General features: G+C 51.4%; 1 protein-coding gene across 1 annotated transcript; it reads left to right on the forward strand.

Annotated features, from left to right (window-relative positions):
• Window positions 1-17,206: 17,206 nt before the first annotated feature.
• Window positions 17,207-18,644, forward strand: Actrt2 (actin related protein T2). Its single transcript, XM_021656373.2, has one exon. The coding sequence runs from the start codon at window positions 17,396-17,398 to the stop codon at window positions 18,527-18,529; it is 1,134 nt and encodes a 377-aa protein (XP_021512048.1). The 5' UTR covers window positions 17,207-17,395; the 3' UTR covers window positions 18,530-18,644.
• The last annotated feature ends 945 nt before the right edge of the window (window positions 18,645-19,589 follow it).

Here is a 19,589-nt window from a genome sequence, read left to right on the forward strand (position 1 = left end):
GCTCTGATGCAGAAAAAGGAACCACATTCTTGGGAGACAGAAGTTGGAAACAAAGTCACAACTAGATACAAATTTAGTCTCTCAGGACAACAAAGGGCCTGGCTGTGACCTTAGCCTCCGCCCAGTCTCTGCGGCACCCACTTGCAACAGTTTGACTAGTCGGGTGAACACTGTCCACTCTCTTACCTGCAGCTGTGTGCTCCAACTTTTCTCAGACCTTGTACACTACTGATGCGGGGCTGCAGTTGTGAGCCAGTCATCTTGGAGCAGACATCTGAGAATGAAGTCTTAGAGAAGGGAGGATAGAGCAAAGCAGATTCCCAGTTTCTCAGGTGACTTCCAGGGGCCTACTCCAAAATGCTAGTGAGGGCATAAGAACAAGTCTGCTCAAGCAAGCCTAACAGTCATAGTGCCTGACTCGTTCCTAAGCTGGCTGTGGTGGCACACACCGTTAGTGCCTGTAGTCCCAGCACTCAGGAGGCAGAGATGGATCGCTGAGTTTGAGGCCAGCCTGGTCTACAAAGTGAGTCTAGGACAACCAGAGCTACACAGAGAAACCCTGTCTCGAAACAAAAACAAAGACGCTTGCCTGTTTCACATTGCTGAGCTTAATTTTTAACTTAATTTTTAAAAATTCATTCCTATAAATAAATGTAACCTGTACTTTCCCCCTTTTGTAAGATCCACTTCTGATAGCAAATATTAAAGCAATTTCAGCAATATTAGATAATTCAGAGGGCCGGGAGGTGGCTCAGTGAGCACTCTCTGCTCTTGGCTGAGGACTCTCCTTGGGTCCCCAGCTCCAACACGATGGGTCACAAACATCTGTAACTCTAGCTGCAGGGGCCTCACACCTAGTTACAGCAACTCCAGACACCAGGCTGGCACGAGGAGCACAGACACACATAAAGGCAAAATCTTCATGCACATAAAATAGCTGACTCTTAAAAAATGAAGGAATAATGGCAATTGGTAAGTGGCATTTTGTTCTATGATCTGAAAGTCTGTTTAGACCCAGGGATTTACATTTATTTAGTATTTTAGAGACTATTAAAATACTCTATTCTGAAAGATTCCTTAATCACATTTAGGGCCACAGTCCCAGTTGTCTATGCTTCTTTTAGTCAGCTTTTAAGAGAAATCATGGACTCCGTTTGAATTTCATCTGTTTCCCGTCTACTCTACTCCTCTGTGCCAACATTCAGCTGTCATGTCCCTTGGCCTCTGAAGAGAGGTCCTTCTGCTTTTCCTTACAGTCTGTGGGCATGTTACTACTTCATCCTCCTGACTCACACACAGAACACAGCAGACAATTTATTTTGGCTCCTGGTTTTCGAGCTTGGCTGCCTGTCCATGGGCAGGATGCCCTAGCAGCTGAGATTTGGTGCAAGGAGCCCAGAGTGAGGTGAGAACGGAGGGCCAGGTATCACCTTCTACAGCAGGCACGTCTGGTCCAGCCATGCTGCACCTCCTTTAGTCACCCCAAAGCACAGCTGGAGGATGGCCCTCTTCCAGCCATGACCACGGGCCTCCAGACTCCTGAAGAGTACAGGTCAGGTACTTTGAAGAATGCACAAGCGAGTTCATTTTGTTTTCTTAGAATTTTGTGGTTCTAGATTCCGGTCAAGAATGTCTGAGAACATCATATCCTGGGTGTGAGATTTCACTTTACCCTTTGGGTGTGTTGACCTTGACCCTAGATTAAGATTAACGTGGTATCTGCCGTTCTCTTTTGTGAAGTTAACCACTCTTCCACTTGCAATTAGAGAATAGTTTGAGGCTCTTCAAAGCTCCATTTTTTTTCTGAAAAATTTGTCTACTAACTTCATTGGAGGATTTTTTTACCTGTAGCAATTACTACTGCATTTGTTTTTTAAAAATAAATTTTGTTTATTTACATGTGTATGCATGTTGCGTGCATGCGTGCATGCGTGCGTGTGTTTGTGTGTGCTGTTTGTGTCTTGGCATGTGCCTGCGAGTTCAGGTTCCAGAAGAAGCTGAGCAAGGGCGTCAGGTCCCGAGGAGCTGGAGTTCCATGCTGTTGTGAGCTGCCTCATGTGCTGGGAACCAAGTCATCTCTCCAGCCCCGTTACTGCCGTTTCCAGAGGAGGCGTTTCAATTGACGTAGCGTCGTTTGCATGACCCCATTGCCGTGCTGCTTTGGGAGAGTACTGCTTCTCTCGTGTTTACTCATCATTCATAGACTAGTTTTTTCCTCTCACCGTCACTGTTGCAGTTATTACTGACATCAGCAGCTTCGGCCAGTCGGAGCGCCTCGTGATAGGTCCCGTTTCCTTTGGACACCCCCGCTCCACTAAGCAACACACTTGTGTTAGCTCCATCCCTACTTGCTGGCTTCATAAGCTGTGTTGCTTCACATTTTCCCCACTCCAATCTTAGAATCAATCACGTCTCTGTGAATTTTTCCCCTGATCAACTTTGTTCCTGGAAGCTGGAGATTCATATACTGTGGCAAAGCCTGTGTGAGCGGGTCTCCTGATCGGTCCCTGCTGGAATGGTGAGCTTAAGGGGCAGAGCCCAGTGCAAGGTCCCCAAGTCAGGGATGTATGAGAGGGAGCGGGGCAATTTCAGCAGAGGTACTAGGCGCTTATTGCCAAGGCCATACCCAGCCATTCTGGCTTCTCACTTGAGGATCTGGCTCCTTCCCTTTGTACGCTTTGCCATCCACGAGGGCCTCTCAGCCCCTTCATTCTCTCAATCTGTGAGCTAATTAACCTCTTTTCTTTACAGCCTGCCGTAGGTGTTTCATTAATTGGATTTTGTATGTTGAACAGGACTTAAGTTCTTGGGACATATTCCATAGACTACAAGGAATAGAGTCCTCTGTATTGCTGGGTTGAATTTTAGTATTTTTTCAGCAATGCTAATAAGGGGTTCTGCTGGGCAGTCCCTCCTCACCCTCTGGATTAGTCTGATTTAGATATCAGGATAACTTTGACATATGGGGTCTGGTTTTTGCCTCTTTGCTTTCTGACAATTGTTAAGTGCTCTTTGAGTTCATTCTACTCAAAAATTAATCAAGTTTCTAGAATATGTAGACAAATTTTAAGTTGATTTCGGAAGTTCTGATCTTAATTTGCCCAGTGTCCAGTTCATTGGCTCTGTTGTTAAGTCTGTCTGCTGTTCGTTTCATCTAGTAAATTTTCTCATTTAGTTATACTTTTCAGAGCAGAGTCTCCGTTTGATTATTTATTGATTTATTCTCTGCTTGGTAAAGCATCCTTCTCATGGCTTTCTTTAAACATGTTTATAACATATGACTTAAAGTTTTGCCTAGTACATTTAGCATTTGATTTCCTCAGAGACAGATTTTTATCGATTAGAAAAACATCTTCATTTATTGGCTATATTGTCCTGTTTCCTTGAAAGTTTCATAAGTTTTTGCTGAAATGCAGACATTTTGAGCAATAAATTGTGAAACTAAAAAAAGTCATATTTTCCTTCCACACTCTAGAGTTTTGGTTCTTCTTTTTGGTTTGTTGATACTTTGTTTTTTTTTTAACCTGGTGGATTTCCTGTGAGATCTGCTTTCTCTTTCTTGTGTGGCCACTGAAGTGTCTGCTCTGTCTGCCTGGCGGTCAGTTACTGTTTGGATATGAATTTCTTTATTTTTTCAGCACTCTAGGTAAGGGTGGGGTAAGCAGAAGCATGTTGCGGCACGTGTGTGTTAGATGCTATTCCAGGAGTCTGCTCTACCTTCCTCGAGTTTCTCCTGCACTAGCACACTACATACACCTAGCTAGCTGGCCAAAGAGCTTCTGGAAGATTCTATCTCCAGCTCCATCTTGCTGTTGGAGGGTGGCATGCTGGGATTGCAGATGTGCATTACCACATCTGGCTTTTGTCGTGGGTTCTGGGAATCAAATTCAGGTGGTCAGGTTTCTGTGACAAGCCCTTTCACTGCTGAGTCACCTCACCAACCCCAGATAGAGAGGGGGTCTCTGAGAGTTCCGTGAGACCTCAGTCTCCTAGTGGGCACGTGCAACTCTGGCAGCTGCTTCCCAGGATCTCAAGGTCAGTCAGAATTCAGAGATTAATTTTTATCGATTCTCCCAGCACTCTCCTTGATTTTCTGGAGTTATAGGATTTAGAGATCACTAGCGCATTATTCTGTAAGTTCTTTTCAGAAGAAACCTTAAAACTATTATTATCATCACCACCATCATCACTTTATATCTATGTGTGTTTACCTGCACACACATCTGTGTATCACATTGTGCAGTACCTGTGGAGGCTAGCAGGGGGTACTGGATCCTCTGGAGTTACAGTTCTGAGCTGCCCTGTGGGTGCTGGAAATTGAACCTGAGCCCTCTGGAAGAGCAGTGAGCGCTCTTAACTGCTGAGCCATCCATCTCTCCATCCCCAGGAGTCACTTTCAAACCTCCCACCTCTATGCCTTCGTTGTGCTATTACAGTGGACTGTGTGAGACATAAAGCAGTATGGTCTCCTTAGCACTCAGCCATAGGGGCTCAGCTTTAAGACCAGGTAACATGACTGATTTGGGTCTCTGATGACCTCCGATGGCAGGCACACACTTGTAGCTCAAGCCAGGAAACTGAGAGCCTGAAACAAGGGCCCCAGTGACCAAAGCTCCTCCCACTAGGACCCTTCCTCCTAAAGACACTGCAGTGTAGAGGAATGTTAATTCAGAACATGGCTGTTCTGGCAAGAGAGCACATCCAAAGGCCTTGTAGGTCTATGTGATCCAGTAAATACAAACACGCCTTTAATCCAGGAGACAGAAACAAACAGATGTCTGAGCTTAAGGCCAACTTGGAATAGAGCAAGTTTCAGGTGAAGAAAAGCTTAGCTCCAGGTGTGGCAGTGCACACCTTTGATCCCAAACAAGGTAGTGGGTTCGCAGAAGGAAGCACCTGTGTTTGAAAGTGATGTCTGAGTGGCAGAAAACATAACAAATCAGAGAGAGATTTCAAACAGGATCTGCCCAACTCTCATGAAAAGAGAGAGGAAAGGGAGGCTACTTAAGGGGCAATGAGCGATAGAGAAAAAGACAGTTTTACTGTGACAGTAATAGAGAGACGGGTTGCAGAGAGAGAACTCAGGTGAAGCCAGAATGCGCCAGAGAATGAGAAGGAGCCCAGAGATGAGAGCAGATTGCTTGAGTTACTTTGAGGCCAAGCAGAGCAATTCAGAGGCCAAGAGAGAAGCCAGATTGAATAAGTCAGCTGGGAGAGGAGTTTGAGCCAGAACAGCTGAGCTGAACCAGCCAGCCCAGAGCTCAGAAAGGACAAGAAAGGGTGAAGTTACTAAGAGGTCAGTCTCAGAGGCTGAAAATGTTCTAGGCCTAGATTAGATTGTATGGAGGCTAGACACTTCCAGGAATAGGCCTAGGTGAGCAGACTGAGGCAGTTTATAAAGCCTCAGAGACAACATTTGAAACAGGTGAATAAAAGTTCTTTTTACACTGCAGGGACCAAGATAACTCATTCCAACCAGCCTGCAGCAGCGTCGTAGTCCGTAGTCAGAGCCAGGCAGACAGTCTTTCCCATCACACCCTGTTCTGGGGGCAGGTTTGCTAATACCCACACTGAGGTGGAGGCAGGGACAACAGCTTTACGCAGAAGTCATAGGTCTGGCTTTTGCCCTTGAGGGCTGGAGGGCCTCCTTGTTCTAGGAACCCATTCTAAGCCCCTTGACACCAAGACCAACATTTGCAAGCCAGCCCCCAGGCAGCACAGCATCACCTCACATCATTACTACTTTGGGTCGTGTTATTCATTTTGAGCCCCTAGAAATTTCCATTACTCTTTTGAAAGCTCAGTTCTGCATGGAAGATGCTCTTACCTTACCTGGCCTTTCTTAGCTTACTCTTCTGTAATGGGAGTGTTCTCGGATCATCTCAGCTGAGATACTCTTGGTGAAAGGCATTCTTCCTATTTAAAAGTCACACAAGCACCCACACACAGCTGTGGAAACAGGACAGGCAGGCCTGAACCTGCGTGTGTCGAGTGCTGGGTGCAAGCAGGGGACCTCAGTTCTTGCATGTTGCCTCAGCCTCCTTGATGTTCTCCAGAGGTCTTTATGATGTCAGTACTGGGGCCCAGCTGCTGACAGGGCCCCAAAACACAACAGAGAGACGATTTACCCAGGGCAACCAGACCAGGGGAGGTGTTGGAAAGGAAGGCCACCGGAGAGTAGGCAGGTGAGGCAGATGACCCCGAGGTTGGACATGATGGTGAGGACTGGAGCAGTGCCCAGGGCAGCCTGGGACGGTATGGAAGCCGTAGTCCAGGGAGGGAGCCAGGGTCCTTGTGGCATCCTCCTTGTGGTCCACACGTCCTCAGAACATCAGGAATCTCTCACTCACAGACACCCTATCTCATTGCTCAGTGTCCCATCGCTGTGAAGAGACACTATGACCACAGCCACTCTTACAAAGAGAGCATTTAATCAGGGACTGCTTAGAGTTTCGGAGGTTAGCCATTATCGTCACAGCAGGAAGCATGGCAGCACGAAGGCAGACACAGCAATGGAGAAGTAGATGAGGGTTCCACATCTGGACCCAAGAGCAGCAGGAAGAGACAGACTCTGGGCTTGGCTGGAGCTTTTGAAAGCTCAAAGCCCACACTTTCTACAGCACGGCCACACCTCGTTACTTCTCAAGCAGTGCTGCTCTGACGACGGAGCATCCGGATAGTGAGGCCAACAGGGGCCTTTCTCATCCATAACATCCCACTCCCTGGGCTCATAGCCACATCACAATATGGAAATGCATCCGGTCCAACTTCAAAAGTCCCCGCAGTCTTTCACAGTCTCAACCCTGTTTCAAAGTTCAAAGATCAGTCTCTTCTGCGACTCAAGACAATCTCGAAACTGTAACCCCCTGTAAAATCGAATTCAAAAGGCAGAGCATACACTTCCACATACATGGCATCATGACACAGTACACGTTACCACTCCAAAAGGGAAGATCTGAGCAAGCCTGGCATTTGGTCATGGTACCTAGAACATGTGCCAGCCCACAAGGGTAAATCACTGTCCTTCCCAGCATGCAAAGGGTTCTATGGAACCAACATGGCCTAAGCATGACAACTGCCAGGCTGCTGAGTCACCTTGGGGGTTCTAGTACTCCCACCGTGCTGCTGGGGGGGGGGCGGTGGTGAAGTTTGCTCAGGCCTGCCACTATCCACGTAACGTTTCCACCTCCCCAGGCCACTGACGTGGCTTCTCTCCACCAGTCTTTGACGTCTGACATTTTTCTTCTCAGGCTTGGGCTACACATTAATTATTCACTGTGGCACGGGAGCTGGTATCTGTCTCTCCACAAGGTTTATACCCAGCATGATACCCACAGCTCTGCCAACTGGGAATATCCCCATCTGGGAGGTCTGGTTTGAGGGAGCAGAGAGTGGTTGCCTTGTTTTAGCTTACACTGAAAGCCATGCCAAGTTTGAGGTTTAAGCTTGCCTTTCTTTCAGGAAGCCCAGGTGTGAACAGTGGGAGAGGGATTGGTGGGACAGGGCGGTGGGTGTGGGCTGAGGCCTACTCTCTGGGCAGTGGCATTATGCCCTCTGTGCTGGCTTGAGCTTATCTCTAGATAATCTACATCATCTGAGGGTGGCATGCAAACTCTGACTTGGTGGGTCTGTCAGCACACAGTTCTTGATGGGTTGTTTTGGCTGCATGGTTTCCTGGTGACTTCCAGACAGAGTCTTCACTCTTGCCAGAGGGGAATGCCAGGGCAGCTAGAAAAGATGGTGTTAATACAGCCCTGCAGGTAACTCTCTGTCCCTGGCACCGAAGCACAAGGCTATGGGCGGTATACCTACTTCTACCCACTGCTCCAATGTCTCTGTCCTGGGAGTCGGGTGGACAGGAGAGTGGAGCCCACCCTCACTTCGGGTTGAATGCCCTCTGGAGAGCTCCAGGTCTGCCTTAGGGGCAGGTGCATGGAGGACAGTGGAGCCCTGCCTCTAGCAGCACCAGGGTGACTACCGCGGCAGCCTCTCCGGTCTCACTGTACCGGTTGGTGCTGATGTCGCTGTGGAGCTAAACCACTGCAGCTGATGAGACTGGCAGGGCAGGTGTCAAGCCGGTGACTCAAATAAGAGGTGGACACCTGGTCACTGTGATCCAGATGCTGAGTGTGGAAGTGCCCCCGGTCTTAGGGGAGCGGGGCCCTGTGCTTCCTGGATCCGGGCTGGCCACGTGATCAGTTCTGACCAGTGGAGTGCGTGAGCAGAAGCCTGTGCACAGTCTTGCAGAGTATTTCTCCTCATGGCGAGCGGATGGCAGCTCAACGACAGGACGCTCACTACCCCGGGATCCAGGAGATCCCAGGAGACAAGCACACAAGCTCTGTGTGCTGAGATGGGCCTGGAGCTTTAGGAGCCTAGGACCTGCTCACACTTTCTGTGCCCACACTCGGGGAGTCTAGGCCAACTGATGGGCTGTCACCAGCAGATTCCCTCAGAAAAAATACTCAACTGCTCTCCTGGAAGACCCAGAAGACTGGGACAAAGGAACTGTGACAACATGAGGCTACAATGAAACTCTTGTCCTCAAAGTCCTTGGATGAGCTTTGGAGCAGTGTCTCTTCGTCCCTCTGATGGAGCTGCCTCTGTCCATCAGCACTCACCACAGTGTCTTCCCTTAAGGGGGAAGAACCAAGGTCTCAGGGAATGGCAGGTCCTCAGGACCTGGTGGGAGCCCCAAGCAACTCATTTTGAGCTCAATGTTGTGTGTTTTAGAAACTCTCATTTTCACTCTTCCAAAGTCCTGAGTCTGTTGCCCTTAAAACGTGGCTCTGATTAATGTGGAGCCTTTACTGAGGCCTCCCTGGGGGAGAGAGAATGAAACTAGCTTTGCTTGCTGAGGTCACTGCACTCTGAACCCCTGGCCTCCACACCTCACAGAAGCCCTGTCAGCCACGCTGGCATACTCTGGAAGAGACGTTGCCTTTTCTGGTACCTTTTGTTCCTGTGGGTTTCCTTTAAAAGGCGATGTCAGGGTGAGGGAAGAGGATTTTGAAAGATGAACTGGCTTCAAAGATAATTGTGGAATACAGTGAAGACACTCTGAGGAGACCCAAGCACCCAAGGACTTCCCTTGAAGGGGCATGGGGCAGGGCTGCTTCATACTGTCTGGCATACGTGTTTGCTCTCTCGTTAGACAGTTGTATATGTGAATTAGCAAGAGCTGGCGATGTTTTGAGAATCTGACTGACAGATAATTTCTGTGGCCACTGTAACGGAGAGCAGAATGGAACAGATAGAACACAGGGATGCCTTCCCTCTGGAGTCACACGGCCACTCCCAGAATCTGGCTAGGGACCTCCTGTCTCTCTGACTACTGGACACACCTGTGTTGTCACATCTTCCCGTTCTGGGGGTGCCAGAGGTAGTGTTTGAGGCCCACCCTAATTCAGCAGCCCTAATTTTAGCTTGCTTCATTAGATCTGCAAAGACCCAACCTACAAGTAAACTTGTATTCTGAAATTCTGAGTGATATAAGTTTGTGTGTATGTGTGTGTTTGGCAGGGGGAGATACAGTCTGGTCCAGGCAAAGGCCCAGCCCGAGTTTTAGGGAGCTTCAAACCTTTGTGTGCAGTCTCTCGTGACCCAAGTCCTTCTTGTTTGGTCTGAGACTAGACAAGAGGGAAACAGGTGGCCTTGGCCAGGCAGAGCACGTCTGGCAGCAGGGAGCTCCCAGCATTCCCCACCTCTTCTGAGGCAGCAGAACTTGCACACGGTGCAGCCAAGCACGTGTGGGGGTGCTTACTCTGCATCCGGCGTTCCAAGGTCCCCAGGGCCTCCCAGGCCGCGCACATTGGGCCAGGGCGCTCCATCTCCTCTTGGCAGGGCTGGGTCAGCAGCAAGCTCACCGTGGACATGGACAAAATCATTCCACCTGGAGCTGCAACTCCTCGGCGATGATAAATCTTCCCCCCTCATCGTGTCTGGCTTTTGGAATCACAGCCTGCCATTTGCAACATGAAAAATGTTGGTGTGCTGGCTGGAAGTGGCAGGCGCATGGTAAGACAGTTAGCGCTCCAGCCTCAGCCTCAAACACAAAGCCTTTTCTTTCTCCAGCTGGAAATGGGTATGGCCCATGAATGCAAAGAGCTCTTTCAACATTAGATTTTAAATTATTTGAATTAAATCTGGAATCCTTCCGGGCCCTGAGCCCTCTCGGTTATTCATCATTGGCTAAGTGCAGAAGTCTGCTTGGCCTCTCCAGGGACTGCCTGACTTCGAAGCCGCATCTGAAATGCTATAAACTATTTAAAACCCAAAGCTTGGCTGTGTTTGGTTGTAGGGAGCGCATTAACACGCACTCTTTGGGGAACGGACCGCTAGTTCCTCGGTGCGCTTGCTCTCCTCTGGGTAATCACCGTAATACACTTGAAAACAGACCTCTTCTCCACTGAGACAGGGTGATGCCTTTCCCTTATTTAGCAAACATTGATTCTTTTCTCTCTCTCCTAGTGTCCTGTCTTGCCCAGAAATTAACAAGCCTGCTTGCTCCTGCCCAAGATTCCCCAATTCTCCCACCCCCAGACCCTGTGGTAGTTCCACATGGGCACCAGCAGGGGGCAGAAAATGCTTTTTGTAACTTAGAGGGTCAGGGCACAGCTCCTCTGGGACTAGCCTGGGATCCTGGGTTCTGTATTTCCAGCTGCCTCAGCTGTCCAAGCTGGGGAAAGTAGCAAACAGAGGAATCCCGCAGAGAGAGCTGGGACCAGAGATACAGAGCTGAAGACAGGAGGGAGGAATCCCAAAGACACAGCCAAGGAGAGGAGTGAGGGGAAGGGCCTCTACAAACAAAGTTAAGGCTGGGAAGGTGGATGGGGGCTCAGGGAGGCCCTGAGCGGAGAAGAGGACTCCCACAGGCAAAAGTGGGGCCAGGGAGACAGGACTCTCCCTGGATGCTGAGAGGTAAACCCTTCTTTGTTTGGATCAGGTCACGACATTTTGAGAAAGTAAGAACTGGGCAGCAGTAGCATGAGCCATTTAAAGAGAGGAGATGGAAGGCCACTGGGAACTTCTCAGGCACTGTCTAGGTGCATCCCTGCTGGCTTGCACTCACTGGGCGTGTCAGGCAAAGCCGGACGCACTGGCCTCTCGGGGAGTGCGGCCCAGAGGGTTGCGCTTGACACACTGGGGAGCAGAGTGGGCTGACGACAGGAGAGGCAATGAGGGGCCCTGACTGGCCTGGGAGTGTCAGCTGGGAGTCTGGTGGTCTCTCTCCACTTTGTAGCCCTGACCTCATAGTATGGCCTAGATTGACACAGGCTTTCACAATGAGCTGAGACAATGAAACAAAGTAAGTCAGATTGTACCTGGTGAAGCTTCTCAGTACTGGGGTGCACAAGGGTGGGGTAGAGCAACAGGGTCCGTGATCATCACTGGGCATCTCAGTGGACCATGGATAGCCTTAAGGACTCCAGAGAAATGAGGCCAATAGGATGCTACAGGGATCAGGCCCTTTATACAGGATTGGGTTACATGAGGGTTTGTGACCCTTAGCGAGAAATGGCCAGCTGGCCTCAGATTGCTTTTCCAAGAACTGGGAAGGTCTGCTTCCCTTTGCCTACCCAAGGAGCTTCCACAGAGCCCCACAGGGACGATGCACCAAGGGCTTTTCTTTGGCTCCTCAGTGAGGGTCAAGCTTGTATCAAGTCCTCCCTCTCCCTGGTTCATGAGGTGGGAGGGCAGGCTGGTTGGCTGAGGTGGTGAGGCCTACCCCTTCAGTTCCACATGGGGGTGTGGTCTGGTTATCTTCTCTGACCCCACAGAATCGGAGGGATATTGGAGTGTGGAGGATTCCTGATGCTGGAAAGGCGTGGGCAGGGCGATGACTGTGAGTCTAAGCTTAAAATTATCCAAAGAAAGAGGGATAAGGCAAGAGGAGATGCTGACTTCAGTTACTGGATCAGGAAGGAGGAAGGAGTGGATGGAAAGGCATATAGATGAGTAATGGCTGGATCTGTGGATGATCCATGGAAAAATGAATGGAAGGAAATAATGAAAAAGAAAGGAGAGAAACAAACAAAATGAGAGAGAGGAGGAGGGAAGGAAGACGGGGAGGGAGGAAGGGAGAAGAGAGGAGAGGTTTGTGATATGACTGTGCTGGTAGAAAGTGAATGTTTACGTGAATAATTGAGCAGCGAGTGAGTAAATGAGAAGTAGATACATGGTATCTATGGGGTATGGTGTGGATGGTACCATGGTATAGATGGGGTAGGTGTGTGCCTGATAGATGCATGAATGATTGGGTGGGATAGATGGGTAAATGGGCGGATGGATGGATGGATGGATGGATGGATGGGGGATGGATGAGCAGAAGAATGGGCATATGTGTAGGTAAGCAGGGGGATGAAAGGATAGGTAGGTAGATGGATGCATGGGTAGGTGACGGATGGATGGATGGATGGATGGGTGAGTGAGTGGATAGGTGGGTGGACGGGTGGGTGGGTAAACAGGAGGATGGGCAGATGGATAAGTACATTGGTAAGTGCCTGGATGACTCCAGTTGCATCTCTGAGACTCAGAAGGGTGTAGTTGCTGGGAACACACTCTGGGTTCCAGCATGTTTGGGAGAGCACAGAGTGCAAAGGTAGCCTTCTGTGGAGCTATGTGTGGCCCCAGACTGACCCTCAGACAGCACTGATCTTACAATGACAGTGTGTATCCTGTCACCTGGAGGGCCACCCTGCTCCTCTGGGCTGCTAATGTGTGGACCAGTCCCTTGTAAGAGGATCTGGCCACCAGATGTTAGGTTGGTACTAATGAGCCCAGCCTGCTGGTCACTAATGGGCTGCGGTGCTGGGACACTAGTGAGAGATGGAACTACAGATGATGGTAAGACAGACAGGTAGGCCTGTCTCAGGGCTTAGGGACCCATGCATTTCAAGACAGGCTTGTGCAAAGGCAGGGATGTTGGAAAGGTACGGGGCTAGCCACTCCTACAGATGAATGTCTAGTACCTTCTCGGGCATCCCAGGGCCTTCTCCCACCTCCCACCATGACCTTAAATGGAGAGGTGAGATCATATGGAGGCAGGTGGGAGCGACTGCCATTGATACACACCGTGGGGGAGACACGAGGCACGCTTGCTGTGTGGGGGAACAGTGGCCCTCCAGAGCGAGCACTGGGGAGGGGTACGTCATTACAGCCAGTTTGCCCATAAACTTGTTCAAGCGATTTATGAGGCTTGGTTGGCTTAGGGTAGGGGCGGCAGACTGGGGCAGCTTCTAATTGGAGCCGGGAGAGGAGAGATCCCGTGTTAATGGCAAACATACCCTTGTAGTGGCTGCCCCTGAAACTGCACTGCTGGCCAGCTACCAAATGCTTGTCTTGCTGACAGCACGTCCTTGCAGGGACAGGAGACTCAAGGGTCTCAGCCAAGCTAAGGTGTGCACTGTCCTTCCAGGACATACAGACCCTGGGACTCAGGGTCAGAGTGTTTCTGAGGTGGACTGACATCAAGGATTCTAAACAGGGCAGAGGAAGTTCCCAGTACCCGAGAGGTGGAATTTCTGCCCCAGGGCAGCTCCCAACCAGCCCAACGTCACATTCACAGGCCATGGTTCATAAACCCACCCCTTTTGTTTTCTTTTGTTCTGTTTTTTGTTTTTCAGTAGCCATGTGGTGTTACTCCAAGGGATGCCTTGGCTCCTCCGTGCACAGTGTTCAGAACCTCCGAGTTTTTGTCCCTTGTACGGTTAGACACTGGTATTAGGACAGAGTTTGCTGAGCCTGCGCTATGCTCTGGGCTGGGCCTTGCCTCCTTTAGACTTCAATAGAAAAGCCAAGAAAGAAAATCCAGTCCTATCCTGTCACCCACTGAATTTGGCACCTGGCAAAGGTCTGCTCACCATCCTGTGGGACAACTCAGCTGGGTGTGACAGCCACAGCTGTCCTGGGACAGAGAGGAGGTGGTACCATACCAAAGCCCGTGCCTCTCCTGGGCTCAGCAGCAAGAAGAGAGACACCTGAAGAGGAGGGGTGGGCACAGGTGGGCGGCTGGCTGCTGCAAGGCCGCTGTCCTGTTCTCAGCTGTCTGCTCCAGGCTACAGATGTGCTTTCTCAAAAGCAAGGGGATCGTGGGAGAAAGGCCTCATGTGGGGTTCTCAGCCTTCCTAACTCGGTGACCCCAAGTTATCTCATTGCCTCCTCATCACTAATTTTGCTTGTTATGAATCATAAAGCGAGTGTCTGAGGGTCCTCATGACAAGGTTCACCGACCAGGTGCCAACACCAAGGAACAATACTCTTAGTCACCCTGAAGCTGTCCTCTGGCTTCCACGTGTACCTATACACAGGCACACACAGACACCACACACACACACCACAGACCGTGCACACACCACACACACTGCACACACTACACACACACCACACACTACACACACAGACACACACACAGCGCACATACTGCGGACACTGTGCATACTGCACACTCTACAGACATGCTGCAGACATGCTGCACATACGAATTGCACACACACACATTCACGCACACACACACATGCACACACACACACACATTCACGCACACACACACACATGCACACACACACATTCACGCACACACACACACATGCACACACACACACATTCACGCACACACACACATTCACGCACACACACACATTCACGCACACACACACACATGCACACACACACACACATGCACACACACACACATGCACACACACACACACATTCACGCACACACACACACATTCACGCACACACACACACATGCACACACACACACACACACATGCACACACACACACATGCACACACACACACACATTCACGCACACACACACACACACATGCACACACACACACACACATTCACGCACACACACATTCACGCACACACACACACATTCACGCACACACACACACATGCACACACACGCACACACACACACACACACATGCACACACACACACATTCACGCACACACACATGCACACACACACACACACACACATGCACACACACACACATGCACACACACACACACACACACGCATGCATGCACGCACACACACACAGAAGTGTGGAGGATGAGAGACCTGAGAGACTTGGGACCCTAACTTGGAGGCTAAGAGGTGAGACAGGCTGGGCTTGCCTGCCTGTGCTTGTGTCAGAATCTTCTGGCCCCTGGCACACTGCTATCACATGCTGTTATATCAGCAGGGTGCCAAGGAGCCTCAGTGCCCCATGACAACTGTGCACGGCAAACCCTCAGTGAGCCCTGGCCACCGAGACACTGGCCCACGCACCATTTCATCCCCTCCCACCACAGACCATGCTCACAGCCAGGAGGATCTGGCTGAGCTAGAAAACGAAGGCAGGGCCTGAGGTGAGCACACGGGGCCTTTGTGATGCAAGCAGGCTGGAACCCCAAGTCACAGCGTTCCATCACCCATCCCCCAGGCACTCAGATAACAATATTGACCTCAAAATGTGGGACTTTAAGTCTTAGCGATCCCGCAGCAAAAGCAAACGGGCAGATCATACAGAATCGGGTCTAGGCAGAGGACACGGTCAGCTCAGTGTTCACGGCCACTGGGTCCTTTTCAAGGTCGAGGCTGCCTTGTCGGGCTCAGTACAGAATGAGCCTCACATAAGCAGGATGCTCTATTGCTGAGGGCCACCATCTTGCCAGTCCAATATGACACCCCCAGGCATGCAGAACACCTTCAGGGAGGCAGAGCCCACGGTCTGCAGACCGTAGCCTCTGGGGAACCTCCTGCTCTGGTGGGACCTGACCCCAGCCCTGCAGCTCACTCTTACGCCTGTGTTCATGGGAGCCCAGCCCTGCAGCTCACTCTCATGCCTGTGTTCCTGGGAGCCCAGCCCTGCAGCTCACTCTCATGCCTGTGTTCCTGGGAGCCCAGCCCTGCAGCACACTCTCACACCTGTGTTCTGTGTTCCTGGGAGCCCAGCCCTGCAGCTCACTCTCACGCCTGTGTTCTGTGTTCCTGGGAGCCTGGCCCTGCAGCACACACTCACGCCTGTGCTCATGAAGGTCCCTCTGTCCCCTCTGTTCACCCTTTCCCCTCTGAGCCTCCTGATGGTTTCCTCTGGCCTCCTTTGGGGCAAAGCCTCCAGTGACCACCAAATTCCCCTCGCCACCCCGGTGGGGTTCAGGGGTGCTCAGGAAGCTGCATCTTAAGTAGATGTCCACACTGACAGCTCATGACATGTCCTTTCATGTGAGTGCTCAGCCCACTTCCCACTTTCACGGTGTCTGTGTCATGTCTATGTGTCTGAATGGTGTGGCCCCACGGTGGCTTTTCTTAGTAAGGCCTAGTGATGGATCAGCAGGGTCGAGCAAGTATCGAGGGACCCCCAGGCACTGGGAAGGCTGTGGCACCAGAAAGCGATGCTCTGGCATAATTTTCAGGATGGAGGAGACATTTAGCTTACCTGTGTCTTTGTGCATGATGGGAGGGGAACAGCTGGATGAGTCTACCTTTCCAAGGCTCCTGCCATCATTAAGGAAGAGGAAAGCTGTGTCCAGGCTCAACCCTCAACCCAAGCTAAGTGCCAGGTCGGCTCTTGAAGCCAGTGTACGCCTCTGTGTGTCTCTGAGGTCATAGTAGGTGACACCAGCCACCTTCCCAGTCTTGCTCAGTCTTTGTTTAGCAGTTTCTTTTCATCTGTCCATGGGCGTGCTTTGACTGTCCTGCAGGCCCAGACACACAGGTGTCCCAAACTTCAGGGGACACCTCTGCATGAGTGACATTGAAACGAAGTAGAAATTGCTGGTAGGCACCTTAGGGTGTGCACAGAGAGATGGACCCCGACCTGAACAGGAGCATGGACAGAGAACCAGAGCCAAGTAGACAGAGTGAGAAGACATTCCTGAGGGCTTCCTGGGATAGGGCATATTCAAAAAGAAATGTTCTGAGGGTCTGTGAGACATGGCCCCTTGGGCCTGGGAAGTGAAATGTCATCCTATACAAGGCATCGCCCTCAGGCTTCCTCATTCTGAAAGGAGGCCCCTGGAGTGCGGTCCCTCACAGCATCACCCAGATATTTTCTGCTGAGTACCTCACCCTGGAAGGACGCAGGGCTGCGGGGCCACTGTGCAGGCAGGGCTCTGACACCCACCAAGGACACTTGTTACTTCACTGCATTGTTGCATATTGACAAACACCCCTGAAAAGGCCTTGCAGGTCAGGGTGACCCGAGTGGAAAGCAGGCCACCCGAGAGCATGGAGGATTCCCGGGCACTGGAGTCAGTCTGCTAGCTGTGCCTGGGAGACCTCCAGGAACCCTGGAACCCTGTGAGCTTCCGGGGAAGCCTATTGTGACACGAACTGGCCCACGGAGGCTCATCGAGCTGTCTTGTGTCACTCAGGAGGGGGTGCTGCAGACATGTTCAACCCACAGGCGCTAGAGTCCCCTGCTGTCATTTTTGACAACGGTTCCGGGCTCTGTAAGGCAGGGCTGTCTGGGGAGATTGGGCCTCGGCATGTCACCAGCTCCGTCGTGGGACACCCGAAGCTCAAGATGGCCTCGGCGGGAGCCAACCAGAAGAAATACTTTGTTGGGGAGGAAGCCCTGTACAAACGGGACACCCTGCGCCTGCACTCGCCCATCGAGCGGGGCCTGGTCACCAGCTGGGACGATGTGGAGAAGCTCTGGAGACATCTCTTCGAGTGGGAGCTGGGCGTGAAGCCCAGCGAGCGCCCTGTGCTCATGACGGAGCCCTCCCTGAACCCCAGGGAGAACCGAGAGAAGGCAGCAGAGGTGATGTTTGAGACCTTCGAGGTGCCCGCCTTCTACCTGTCAGACCAGGCGGTGCTGGCACTCTACGCCTCGGCGTGCGTCACGGGCCTGGTGGTGGACAGCGGGGACGGGGTCACCTGTACCGTCCCTATCTTTGAGGGTTACTCCCTGCCTCACGCCGTCAGCAAGCTTTATGTGGCCGGCAGAGACATCACAGAGCTCCTCACGAGGCTCCTCCTGGCCAGCGGGAGAGCCTTCCCGTGCCCTCTGGATAAGTCCTTGGTGGATGACATCAAGGAGAAACTCTGCTACGTGGCCCTGGAGCCCGAGGAGGAGCTCTCTCGGCGGGCAGAAGACGTCCTGAGGGAGTACAAGCTGCCCGACGGGAACATCATCTACATCGGAGACCAGCTGTACCAGGCTCCCGAGGTCCTGTTCTCGCCAGACCAGCTGGGCACCCACGGCCCAGGGCTGGCACAGATGGCATCCAACAGCATAGCCAAGTGTGACACTGACATACAGAAGACGCTGTTCGGGGAGATTGTGCTGTCCGGGGGCTCCACGTTGTTCCAGGGGCTGGACGACAGGCTCCTGAAGGAACTGGAGCAGCTGGCTTGCAAGGGGGTCCCCATCAAGATCACGGCGCCGCCCGACCGCTGGTTCTCCACGTGGATTGGCGCCTCCATTGTCACGTCTCTGAGCAGCTTTAAGCAGATGTGGATCACGGCTGCAGACTTCAAGGAGTTTGGGGCTTCCGTGGTCCAGAGACGGTGTTTCTGAAGGAGTGCTTCACGCTCCCGGTAACCACATTGTCCCGTGCAAGGGGCACCCTTGGGAAGTCAACTATCCCCACGGCTTTAAAACCATATTCAATAAAAGAATGGTGAAGCATTTGACTGTGTCAGGCTCTTCATCCTCTGAGGAAGCATTGTTTTGGTGTGTGTGTGTGTGTGTGTGTGTGTGTCCATCCATGTGACCTCAGGTATCCTTCCTCAGGAGCATCCATACCTTTCTTTCTGAGACAAGCACTAGGACCTGGTGCTTGCCACTTAGGGTAGGCTGGCTGGCTATGGAGCCTCCTGTTTCTGCATCCCCAGCACTTTGTGGCAAGTACTTTACCAACTAAGCCATCTCTCCAGGCCTATACCAGGATCCTTGGGACTCTGTGGCAGTTCTTCTTAGGCCCCATGCTCCTGCCCTTTCTTCTGAGAGAGCCCTGGTGCTGTCCAGCTGCAGAGCTCTGACCCAGAGGCCAAAGGCTGCTCAGTAATGCTGCACGGGAAGGTGAGAGCTGCTCAGCAGTCAGCAGGAGGCTGAAGAGCAGGTCTAAGTGCTGCCGGGTCCTGAGAGCCCAAGGGCCGTCCCCTGGAGTCCCTGCCAGGCAGGACAGGGCTGTCCTGGAGCCTCTGTCCTCCGCAGGAGGTGACAGCCTGAACCTGGGGGCAAGCATCAGCAGTTCTGGACTCCTTACACCTCTTTGGGTGATTCTGTTTGTTTTCACTTTCAAGGATGTTTATAGCATCAGTTTGGGCTGAAATACTGGAAACAAAGTTAATGGCTGTCAGTAAAGTAACGGTTGAATAGCTGATGCATGAAGGGAATTTCCACATGCATTTGGTGGACCTCTCCCAAAATGTAATTGTCAGAGAAATGGAAAATACATAGAAATCCTATGACCCCTTACCCCTCCTCCCTGTCTTTGTGCATGCATGTGTGTGTGTGTTCATGTGTGCAGGTCATGTATTGTATGCATGCGTGTGGAAGCCAGAAGCAAGCCAGAAGCCTGGTGTCATTCACAAGGAGCTTGTCCGCTTTGCGCTTAGATCACTGCGTTGGATAG

The sequence above is a fragment of the Meriones unguiculatus genome, chromosome 3 (assembly GCF_030254825.1).
Source record: "Meriones unguiculatus strain TT.TT164.6M chromosome 3, Bangor_MerUng_6.1, whole genome shotgun sequence".
NCBI classification, from domain to species: domain Eukaryota; kingdom Metazoa; phylum Chordata; class Mammalia; order Rodentia; family Muridae; genus Meriones; species Meriones unguiculatus.